General features: G+C 48.8%; 1 protein-coding gene across 4 annotated transcripts in view; it reads right to left on the reverse strand.

Moving 5' to 3' along the window:
- Positions 1 to 145: 145 nt before the first annotated feature.
- Positions 146 to 12593, reverse strand: part of LOC131211204 (trafficking kinesin-binding protein milt) — a 65958-nt gene continuing 53510 nt past the window's right edge. For 2 of the 4 annotated variants that reach the window (XM_058204592.1, XM_058204594.1), the window contains exons 2-5: positions 7786 to 8064; positions 5766 to 5966; positions 4152 to 5678; positions 146 to 4068 (exon numbers count right to left, since the gene is read on the reverse strand). In XM_058204592.1, coding sequence (XP_058060575.1) covers positions 3011 to 4068; positions 4152 to 5678; positions 5766 to 5966; positions 7786 to 8038 — 3039 coding nt within the window. In that variant the 5' untranslated portion in view covers positions 8039 to 8064 and the 3' untranslated portion in view covers positions 146 to 3010. Of the gene's footprint in view, positions 4069 to 4151; positions 5679 to 5765; positions 5967 to 6053; positions 6190 to 7785; positions 8065 to 12593 lie in introns of those variants that run through there. The other 2 variants (XM_058204595.1, XM_058204593.1) reach the window with 2 other exon arrangements.

Genomic DNA, 12593 nt, shown 5'->3' on the forward strand with positions numbered 1-12593 from the left:
GCTTCGATAGCTCGAAATTCGAACTGCTCGAATGAAAATAAAACGTAACTATGAAAGCACATTTCCTCGATGGTTTGTGCTACGTTCTTTCCGTGTTTCATGAAGGTTCTCAAAGGGTATGCTTTTGATTTTATTTTTATTGCTGTACCTCATTGAGTGGCATGATAAACCGTATAGATTCCTGAGCATTCCACTCAGCGTTTACGATGTTCCAAGCACCCGTTTTCACCATCACGCAAGCGGCCGCCATAATCGTTTAATGATTTTAAGTGAGTTGACTTTATCAACGTTATCATTTGCATCTTGGACATCTGTTGGGAACAAAAATTAGTAAAAATCGGATAATTTCAAAACGAGTCTCTTACGAGGTGTTTTAATGTATTCAGAGAAGCTGCTTTATGCTTCTGTTCTGTCTACTAAATCCGCTTGCATACTAAAATTCGTTTCAGTGTCTTGTAAGTGGGAAACAACTAAAAGCTCTCTTGCTGGATTGAATTCGAAATGTAGTTAATGGTGGTAAAACTGTAGCGATAAGTACTCTACGTAGTAATTCTTCCATTAGCATCATCATAATAAGGACTTACTTGCTCGTGTTCATTTTTGCTTTGCCTTTCACCTTTTCGACCAATTTGTGTAACGTACGTACGTTTGTTTTCTTTATTTTATTCGTTTATTTCATTCTTCTATATAAAAATAAATACTTAACTTTCTCGTTACAGCCTATCGGCGTAACAAACTCTTGTGTGTTTATGTATGCATGTGTGTTTACAGATAACTGTTTGTCGCTTTCCGTTGTGAACTTGAACTCTGTTTAAATTATTTATCTACACATCGGCACATCTTGTCCTAGAGCCCCCTATGCCTTTACGTTTGTGTCTTTCTCTCACAAGTTATTACCTTTCTTCTGCAAACGATCGTATCCCATTCGCGCTGATCTTAAAATCAACGCTATATACATTTTCTCTTCAACAACAGACGCGTTTTACTTTATTCCTCTCGCAAGGCCTATCTTATCCGTCGGTTGGATTAACAATTTGATTTTTTGTTTTCACGGTTTTTCTGCAATACTGCAATACTAACACTTGTTGGCTTTTGCTCTTATTTCCACGTTCTCTCTTTTCTATTTCACAGCACCAAGAAAAACGAAACAAAGTCTTTCATAAACAAATACAAATTGTTCTCCTTCGTCGCTACTTTTGTTGTGCGTGTCTGTGATGTTCATAGGCTGGTGGAAAGTAAAGGATAGAGTGAGCAGAATAGCAGAAGGGTAAGGAAACAATAGCTACAAAATCTACAAAATGTTTCTCACTGTTAAAGGGAGGCAGCACTTTAAGCCCTCATTCTAAAAATAATGTCTTCTATCTACGGCCCGTCACTCAGCGCACTACAAAGATGTTGTCTAACCGAAGCTAAAGCGTATAGTTGATAGTTTTTCCGGCAGAACTAAGATCAGCGTCCGGATTTATTTTATAATAGAAAAAAGACTGTCTAATGAAAACATGACTAAAATACCGCAACCAGTCATCGTTCGGTAAGATACTATTGCTCGGCACGATATTGTTACGACAATATCAACTTATCCACTTCAATGTTCGCATTTTCCCATTTTTAATAACCCATTTCCACAGCGTGAGTCAACTGCCGACGACATGGTGTTTGTGTCTCGGAAAGAAGAGTGTTTTGCAAAAGATATATCGCACCGACGATACATTTCAGAAATAGGTGCAGCATTAGAAAGCAGACCACTAGGGAGCAATCGTATAGTGTGTTCGAAAGACAGGAAGGTATTGATGAGCTCTCAGCTGCTTTCGGAGCCGCTGGATGTTGTTACTGGATAATACTGTCCTATCGATGGTTAGCACGAATCTTTCCTGATGAATAACGGAAAGGATCGGAACCGGGACAACATTATCCTATTTTTGGAAGTTGAATTCGAACGCATTTGGAAATGGGAACAAAAATGAAGAAATATGTGAACTCTTCCGGGTTTGGAAGCACTAGAACGGGGATTTGAGTATGAACCATTTTCAAAGTCTTATTACATATTCGTTGTTTGTTCGACTAGAAATTACGTCAAATGTTGGTCCTTCCTAATGAATTGCAATGATCCACGTATAGGCAAGGATATCTTCAACCTTCTCCGAAGGGCACCATTTCAGAGTGAAACAGTCAACAACACTCGATTCATATTTGCCAAAATTCGAACTCGAAGAAGCAAGGGTTTTGCGAAGTTGGAGCTCTCGTTTTTTCCCTAAATCTCCCGAGCGATTCGATAAACATGCGTAGCGACTATGACTAATGTGGAAGTTTAAATGAAGAACTAGATTGCGGGAAAGTTTGTGTCAAACCAGGCGTATCTAACCACTAATAACGGAAGGCAGTGAGACAAAGTATGGTCCTCGGACATAGCGAACAAACTCCGATCTCACTGGAATGTTTGAAATATTCTACTCAAAGACGACCGACAATGAGCGTCGCTTTCACGAAATACTGACGCGTTTAAGCCTATCATTGGCAGTTTTTTTTCACAATCGCAGAGATTTATTACGCGGCGAAAGCGATTTAAAGATAAACGAGTTGAATCGAGTTTGTTTACGACTGTTTCACACCGAAGTCACGGTGCCATAACACGGTGCAAGGCGTAGATTTCAATAAAAAGATGAATCGTTCAGGTGTGAAATTTTTCACAGACGATTGTGACGATCAGAAGTAAGTACAGTTCAGACTGAGTGAGAAAAGAAAATCACTCAATTAAAGAAAATGATAAGGAAGAAACGAAAGGAAACATGACTTTCTTGTCCCCGACAGTCTAGGGCAAAGGCGCAAGCCTAAAGTAGTAAAAACCTAATGTAAACGACGAAAGAGACCCCTCTAAAAGGCGTCCTTGATATTGAATACTAGCTTTAGATCTTCCCACCCCCAAAAACAGGATATTGCAGAGTATGTTCACCTCTCGCTCTGCTCTAGTCTTGGCCAAGCACCATCTCAGTGTTACACTACATAGTTGCACTTAAAGCAGTCCTCCCTTCCGACCGAACAGTAACGAGCTGATGGTGCCGTAAACACTTTGTCCGAGCGAACGACTTGCTTCTTCCTTCGCCTGTGGAGGCTGCAAAGGTTGTTGGTGGTGTGGGTGCTCCGATCGGCGATGCTCCTTACCTAGGGCACCTAGGCTCTTACCACTTCCCGCCGCGCCAGCAGTCTTGTTGCTGGAGGCCGTCTTTCCACTTGCTACCGTGCCAAGATCGGGCCGAACACCGGATGTCCGATTGCTGCCGTTGACGGTGCCGAGGTCGGGCCGCTGGGAGCCCCCGTTGGCTCCGTTCAGCAAACTGCGGCGCGATTTCTGGCGCTGCATTTGCTTCAGTCGTGCAGCCGTTGTCGGTGAAGAAGTGGGCGCACCGGATGCACTTTCCGTCGGTGGCTCTTTCGCTACCCGACCATGGTGGTGATCGGACAGGTCGCTGGCGACGGAGGAAGTATCAGAGTCAGAGTAACCGGAGGAGGAAGAAGACAGAGCCCCACTGCTGCTAATACCACTGCTGGCCATGCTCTTGAGACTGTCGTGAGACAGACCCTTGCTCAGCACGGCTTTGATCGTTTCCTTGTCGATCGTCAGCTCGTCTTGTGGTTGTTGTTGCTGCTGCTGTTTACGACGTTGATCCTGGAGGTGTTTCAGACTTGTCAGCTGGGCCATCGGACTACGGCCACGTCCAGTCGACGTGTAGAGGGCCGATGAGCCGTGCAGTGCCAGAGGGCTAATGCCGGGCCCATGGGGATGCGCAGGTAACATGATGTTCTCCAGTCCGATGCTCTCCACCTTCTCCATGATCTTGATCGACCGAAGTGCTTTCTTTTCGAGCCGCGAGAGGGCCACCTTGTTGCGGGAAATTATCCTCGAGGGCCGCTCACTGACAGCGCTCACGCCGGTACCGATGGTGCTGCTTGAACCTTCTCCAGCCCCTTCGTTTGTAGCGGCGAATCGCTTGCGAAGGATGTCGGCCCCGGATGCTAGCAGTCCCGACAGGAGCGGAGGCTCGGGGGACATTTGGCGCGTTGGTGAACCATCTGGGCGCAATGAGACGAGAATTCACAATGAAACAGAGATTAGGATTGCGTCACTTTGAAAGAAATGATGACGTTTCACTTACCGGGACTGTTACAGGGTGTGACGGTGGGCGAAAAGTTGGGCCCGGCCGGGGTGTTAAGCGCACTGGGAGTGACGGCCTTGATGCCACGCTCATTCAGCATCGATGCCAGCCCGAGGTTAACGCTAAACGTCGAGCACGAGTTGCGACGCGAAAGGCTCGACCGCGGTGTCGAGGGAGCCGTCGGTTGCCGCGAAGGACACTCGGACGCCATCTGGGAGGACATTTGTGACGGTGGCAAGCTGAACGTGACAGCCGTCGTGCCATCGTCCGGGTGCAAAACCGTGCTGTTGGTGTAAGTGTACGTGCAACCGAAGGACTGGAACCGCTTGCCTGGTTGCTCCTCGGCGTCCTCTTCCACATCCGACAGAGAGTACGTTTGGAGGCCAAGCTCGTCAAGCCCACGGCCACCGCGTATCGTCACACCGGGGCGCTCTTCCAGCAACCCGCTCAGGGTCGGTGTGGCCAACCGTGACCAATGGTGCAGCGTTTGGGAGCCTTCGATCGGTTTCACGATTTGCAGCTTCTCGGGCAACCGCCACTGGGTGGAGGACAGACCCGACAGTCCCGAAGAGCCGGTCGACATAATACTGTCCGGGGTGCGGCACCCGAGCGGCATGCCGGAAGGTTGCTCATCGTAGCTGTAGGTACCGAGTGGGGCGTGCTGCAGCATCGCCCGGCGCGCCAACACCTCCGCCGGCGTTAGGCGCTTAAGGGCCGCCTCCAGATCCTTTGCACCAGGAGCACCGGGGACGCCTGCTTGGGCCGGACCCGGATAACCGTCGTCCGAGTCGGTGGCGAGACTTTCGCGCGAATAGGAACGACCACCTAGGGAGCTGCCTGCCCCTCCACCGTACATTGTGCTGTAGAGCGACAGACCGCTCTTGTACGAGTGTGTTGCAGTTGTGTGCGCGGCGGCCGCGGCGACCCCCGATGCGGTGACCGTTCCTCCGAGACCCGGGTAAACGTACGGTGCCATCCGTGGCTGAGCGGAAGAGCTCATCGTCATCGCACCGAGCGTGGAACTGAAACTGTCGCTGAAACCGTTCGAGTTGGCTCGACTTGCGGAACGCACGGTTTCGAATACCTTCCGGTACGGGGGCACCGCCTGTGATGAGCCACCCAGCACACCTCCCCGCACGGACTCGATGCCCGAGTCGAGGCTGTGCTCCGAGTAGAGCGAACTTTCCATCAACTCGCACTGCAGCGAATCCGGAGCGGCTGGCATGGTGATGCCCGGAATAAGCGAGCTTCTCGCCATCGGCTGCGAGCGCTTCCGCTGGCGACGCAGCTGCTCCTGCGTTTCCTGCAGCAAACTGAGCACCTCCTGGTAGCGCAGCTTGAACTCGGCCAACTCGCCGGCCAGCAGGTTTTGGTTCTCTTTGGTGATGCATAGCAGCGAGGAGGCTTCCTCGTTCTCGGACGTCACCTGATGGAGCCGTATCTCGGCCTCCGCCAGCCGTCCGGTGAGGCTGATGATTTGCTCATGCTGTAGCCGGTTTTCCTCCTTCAACCGTTCGAGCTCCAAATCTGTTGGGGTAAATGGGGATTAGTTTCTTTGTTTCGACCGAAACAGGACTACTCTGGAAACTAGCAGTGCAGCGGCTGGCTACTTACTCAATCCGTCGAACTCACTGTTGGCCGTGGTGAGCTGGTTCGCGATGTCGGCCATCAGCTTGCGCTCCTGCTCCTCGCATTCGTCCGTTTCCTGTACGAGTTGGGCCGCTTCGACGCGTAGCGATTTGTTTTCGTCCTCCAATTGCTTCACCTTGCGCTGGAGCAACTCCAGGTTGATGGATTTCGATGCCGTAGGAGTAACTGGATGATGGGTACACGAGAGGACAGAAAGCACAAACGTTGGATTAGACTGTCGTCGTCGCGGTCATATGAAATAAAGTTGCACACCAGAGCACTGCATAGCCGAAGCCGAGACTGATAAGAATCCACGATAGGGGCGATGGTAACACCACGGTGGTCGGACCGTTGCCATCAACAGAACAAGTTCGCTTATCTCCATCGACCGCTGAGAGAGGCAGGCCCCTGGCACTCTAATTGGCCTCTGAGCTCGAGAGATGGCGAATAAAACAGCTCTTGACCCTGTTCCGACGTTCCGGCCAAAGTGACGTAGCTTGCGGCTGTTTCACCCAAACGGCACTGGCACTACTGACACGCGACGACCCATTTCGTAACAGCAAACCTCGGCCGCTCTGTTATTGATTCTCCTCATTTTATTTTATCCTTTTATTCTGGCCACACGACGGAAACCCCTCATAACGGGGCGCGCCTATGAGGAGAACACAACAGCGTTGTGTAATGCAGGCGCCACCGAAAAGCTCCGAGACCGTGGAAAAGCCTCATCGATTTTCAGCTCGATACACAATTCCGTTACCATAACCTCCTGTGGCAGAACACGCTCCAAAAGCTGTGTTGTGTGGGGTCTAAAATTAGAAGCCCCAATACAATGAGACCCACACGCCGTCGAAAGTCAGCGTAGCCGTTGCACCCTGGGTGCAATATCACCCATTATTGCGCCGCAAAGATGCGAAAATAAATGGCACCACTGATAAGCAATGGCGCGCGGGCACTGGCACTGGGAACAGAAAAAGAACCGCAAGAAAATTTTAAAGTGAACACATCTCTCCTGTCCCTATAAATTCCTGGCAAACAGATAACCAGATTCGCGATATCTTTCCTCTCGTAGTTCGTCAGACGGAGCACGTGTCAAATGTGACGCAACCGAGCCAAAGTTCTGCGCCATACGAACATCGCGTACACAATGTACCTTTTGGAAGGGAAACAGCGGAACGCATCGCCACAAAATCTCTCCCAATCTCTGTGAGACGATGGTTTAGAGCCGGTTCGATCGGATCGATCGATGGTGGTGTAATTATCGATTGAGACGTCAATCGATTTTCCAGCAACTTTCACTCACGTCTCACGTTCGTTCAATCGATCCCCGCTTACCGCCTCTATATTTGGTTGCTTATCGCATAATTACTGCCGCTGGTAAAACGGCACAGAAACAAAGGGGTTCGCTTTCATCTAGTGATGGTTGTTAAATTAAAGAAAAATCATCTCACGTCCCACGAGCGCGAAGTTCGTTTGACACGTGTCTCGGTCGGATTCGATGATCCCGGAACTCAGGATTTCGTTCAACGAACATGGTCGAGAAAGACTAAATGGCAGTCTTGCTTACAATTTTTATCATGTCCTTTATCACATCATAATGCTAATCAATTAGAGTAATTTTCTATCAAATATTCTATTAAAATCACTTTTTATGTATAGCTCAATAGTACGCAGCTAAATGAAAAATTTAAATCTTGCTCCATCAAAACGACTTCGTACGACGACATCAATACCGAAAATATCATTTCATGATGCGAAGCATCTTTTTGTTTGAATCTCATGTCATATTATGATAGTAATTAAGATAACAGTCTCAACAGTGTGTGAATCACAATGATGGATAGCCATAAAACTGTGCCCCGAAGAGAGGTCCGAAAACTAAATCGTAAATATTACATCAAGAGGCGATCTACGCCATTTATGATTTCAGTTTGTAGAAAAGGACTATTATGTTCAAAGTAGTTAGACGAAGCGAAGTTTGAAGTGCTCCGACAGTAGTAATACCTACCATTTTCGCTGGTATCGTCCGCATCGTTCGTCAGGATGCCGATCAGCTCGTTCTTCTGGTGCAGTTCGTGCGACAGTTGGGCCAGGTTTTCGTTCGTGCTTTGCAGCTCCTGCTGCAGCTCGGTGACCCGATTCTCCAGATGTGTGTTCTGCGCCAGCAGCTCCTTACCGATCTGCACCGTCAGCTCCAGGTCCTTTTCCTTCTCTTCCAGCAGGCGCGTTACGGCATCGATGTCATCGTACGCGCGGGTCATTTGGCTCACTCGGTTACCGCATAGAACTGTGGGACGGAACAGGCGAAGAAAATAATTAAAGAAGGATCGGGAGAAGAGTTGCCACATTTCTTTTTCCCAGTTTTTTTTTCGGGAAAGCTAACAACATCTGGCCCAGAGAAACTATATATTCAAATACACATCAAAGTCGATAGCTGCAAACACCGTGCCTTCGTGCGCTGTGCTCTATTATATTAATTTCAAGGAAAGCATGAAGGATAATCCTTGCTCGTGCCGGCAAGTTTGCTATCGGCGAAGAACATCGCCTATCTCGCACAAGGTGGGCAAAGTTGCGTGCCAATAAATAATAGGTGCCGGTGCCCGTTACTAATGCAATTGATAAATTGAATTAGAAGGACGCCTTTGCTGTAGGCACAAGTCTCAAGACGCTCATGTTGACGTTGGGTTGAGTCACAGTCAGTCCCAACAAACGGCCTTCGCGGGAGTGAGCCACAAACAAACACCAAACGAGGAAACGAGAGTTTTGCAGCGCGAAAAGTAGTTAAGACACTCGTCGACGTCGTCGTCGTCGTCGGGGGACGCCATCACAATTTTCCATCCCTTTTACAGGGTGTTGTGTTGTTTTTACGTGTGGCTGCGATATTTTCCCGAAACCTTTTATTTTGAAAATACACACTGCCCTAGCACAATTACGCAGACGCAGCAATTGCTGGGCGCTCATCAGCGCAGAAGAAGTGGCCACTTAGGGCAGCGCACAGCGCCACATTGGCCATCGGTTTTTGGCCCAACGAGATGCAACACGCCCCAGGGGGCGGCGGTTGAAGATCGCGTTGCGTTGTTATGCAATCGGCGCGCGACTTTCGTAGACCTTCCGAAAGAAATGGGCGACGGCGACGGTGCTCCAGTTTTCCACCGGCTCGTGACCGTCGGTTCGTAGGAGTCGACACACGCAAAAGGAAAATGCTTAAGCCGAAGCAAAAAATAACTAAAACTGGCTACCCTTCACACAGTGTTCGGGGTTTCAATTTTCAGCCGCTCATTCGGATGGTTTATTGTTTGTTATTTTTTGTTTTCTTTCTCCTGTTACTGTGCCAATGGTTTTTGAGTAATTTCATTTAATTTTCACCATCGTATAACAATTTTTTCTCCACCAACCGCCGAAGGGGGCCATAATCTGTGCTTTTCCACCAGGTTGGTAATGCTGTTTGCGCCCGCCACAGCTGCATTAGTAGTGTGTTATGAAACTAGGGCCAACCAACAACGCAGGGAGAGAATTCTGCAGTAAATTGGACAGACTAATGGGGTAGGCCACTAGAGGACTGCTTGTTCGCCACTTTCTAATTGACCAAAGTTTTGCCTCGGGTTATTAAACTGTCAAAAGTTCAATGCGTTCAATAAAACTGTATTCAATAAGACATCAAATTATGGGAAGATTGATGAAGAAGATGAGGAAGGAAACCCCCCATGGGATAGAAAGCATCCTGCTGTCCGGGGTCCCGGGGGTCCGTTACGTCGTCGGGCGAGCGCAAATGAGCTGTCCGAAAATGGGGAGAACCACCTGACACAAATGAACCACCTCAGGAAGGAGTCCTCCGTGTGGTGCTGTTGTTGGGACGCTCACAGCGAGTCCACTGAAAAACGGATCACCCCACGGGGCGGGCTTGACAACCCGGTGTGATGGTTTCGTGACCGATGGAACGAGCCAGACGCCACTCTAATGAAGTCATTATGCAACATTCTTCTATTTGTTCTGCTTTTTTGTGTGCGGGATTGATGCTACCCCGGGTTGGGAGCGGGATTATGCTGCTGTGCCAAGCAAGATCACGCTTTCCACGGGTGACCCTTGAAAGGATCGCTGGTGTATCGGTGATCGGCAGTCAGCTTCCCAAATAACAATGTAACTCTCGATGGTGTGACCTCCGGCCGCTGGTTTAAAAAGACACCACCTTGGGGGGGATCTTGCGCTGCATCATCCATTCACAGCAGGGTGTTGTTGTTGGATTGTGTTGGCTAAAACATCAAATGTCACGAAAAACGTGGCGGGTAACATTTAGTTTCGTACTTGCCGCCGCCAACCTGTTCTGTTGTCCGGGGGTTTCAGGGACGAGGAGGACCACGACACCAGCACCGCGGCAGCCATTGTTGCAAATATTGTTCCCTTTCGCAAAAAGGTGGAGAATTCGCTAACAATTTCATTTCGTTTTGTTTGCGCTTTTTTTGCCACGGGGACACAAAATGATTCGTGGCCCAGAGACCCCAGAGAGATCGCTATCGGGAGTGTGATCGGTGTTACGTCGTAGCCCCGGCACTCCACATTTTGATTGTGTTTCGGGAGTTGCGAACTCGATTTACGCGAAACACCAATTAATAATGGCCCGTTCGGGTCGTGCGATGACGTTAACATTTTGTTTCGTTTACCATGTTTGGAGAGAAGTCGCTGAAGGAAACCGCGAAGGTGAGTGATTGGTGAAAAATATTGCGATCAGCCGCCGTCGTTGACAAACGATCGCGGGGACAAAAGTAGCCCAAAATTTGATGGGAAACCCGGCCGGCCAAGAAGAAAGGAAGCCATCATACGTCATTTTCCAGACGTAGATAATGCGTCGCAACACGTTGAATTAATATTTTTCCAATGATTTGTGTTTGCATTCATCAAATCATTGATTGGCGTTTGGCCTGGGGGGTCCTTAAACACAGCTTTCGAACGGGGTTCTCGTGTGGACAGTAATTGAAAATAAAACAAGCATCTTAGCTAATCGCTGAAGATGTGATTCCACAACCAGTGCTTAAGTAAAAAAAAGCAACAAAAATTTCAAAGCTGGATGGATGATCTCCGATTTTCCCAAACGATCATTAACTAGCATCTTCCGAGATGATGCGGCACACCAATTAACGATCCGCCCTTAATCTCTTTTCATTGGCCCTTCGCCACCGAGACGATGAAACGAGCGATGATGATGTATGATCAACCCATCCAGGCCGGGCTAGAGCATATTATCTCCTAGGCGCGCTCCTTACGAAACAAACAAACGAAGGCGTCTTATTAAAGCTGGAGCCCGGTGGACGGAAGCTGCCGAATCCGGAATCGTTCCGACCTTTCACTTCCAATCCGAACACAATCGCCCATAAGCAGCGCGCGCGCGCCCCAACTACGAGCGGTTCTTCTAATTCGATCTTGGCGAGAGAAAACCCCAGTGTTTTCACCATAAATTCACTTTTCTATTGGATGGCCTCCGCTGCAAAAAGGGAAACTCGGTAGGGCAACATCTTCGACCCTTACCAGTGGAGATCGGTTCAACCCCGAAGTCGTCGTAAGGTCGGACACACAATTACCGGCAGGCTCTAATTAGACCTTTGGCAGGCCAAACGGTGAATCCTTGGGTCTGGCCTGGAGAACGGGGAAAGCTTCCCGGTTTATCTTGGTAACCTTCCCGGGGCCGTCAGCAGTGCCAGTTCAATCGTTTATATAGTTCATCGATGTTTAGATGGGAAATTGGCTCGCTGCAGCGAGAACGACAGGTACGGGGACCGAAAGCCTCTGCACCTCCGGGGTACCAAAGGCTGCAGATCACATCAACCCGATAAGCGCGCCTGGGATCGGTTGAGGTGGAACATAAATAGTTGCGGCGATGAAGTCGATGGCGCCTGCGGCCGCGGTAAAGGGCTGCGCGCCGGTTCCTCAGGGCGAACGAAATAATAAATGCAAGAATGGCGTTCCAGCAAAATACCAACCCGTTTGCAGGCGTACAGCCTTCCCTTGGGGGCCCACAATGATGGTTCCCTTTCATCGGCAAACACAGCGCATAGCTATGCTGCCCCGGGGTGGGGGTGTGTTGATAGGTGGGTGTTGTGTGGACTTCAAGAGAGCCAAGCCCAGTCTTGGTTTATCTGGACGTGGTGGTTCCTTTTTCTTACACTCGCCGAAGGAAAAGCACTTGCTGTGTGCCAGTCCTGACATTAGAGCTCGGTACGAGAGATGGAAAAATTTCCCAGACCTCTTCTCGCGAGCGGCCGGCCACACCTTCGACACGAATCGGCGAACCGGTGCGGCCAGCCAACCCAAAACCAAGCGGGGCTATTAAAATATTTATTGCTAATCGGAGGAAAAGTTCAAACGAATGACGGAGGCGCCAAACGGCAGCCCGACACGTTAACGGGAATGTTCGTCCAGATCGGGAGTCGATAGTGGGAATAGTGAACTGCACCAGCGCACTTGTTGCCGCAAAGGCTTGTTTTTAATTAAATTGAAATTCCATTTATTTAGAGGTTCCGATGCAATTAGTGGTGGTGCGCTGTCGGTAGCCGCAACGAGAACAAGATCTCCAAAATGGATAAACCTCTCTCGGAACAGACCTTAGGGTACTGGCTATGCATGGTGAGTCTTTCGCGATTCCATTTATATGTGGGGATCAAATAATTACTGTTTACATAATAAAATGTACTCCAAAATCTAATTGGAGAGACCACAAGAGATTTATGTATTTAGTGTCACATGCGACATGCAATTTGAACGATAATTTGAGTGAATATGAAACATGCTATTATTGTACAGGGTGGTGCACGAAAGAGTCTTTTT

Source organism: Anopheles bellator, chromosome 2 (genome assembly GCF_943735745.2).
Source record: "Anopheles bellator chromosome 2, idAnoBellAS_SP24_06.2, whole genome shotgun sequence".
Taxonomy (NCBI): Eukaryota; Metazoa; Arthropoda; class Insecta; order Diptera; family Culicidae; genus Anopheles; species Anopheles bellator.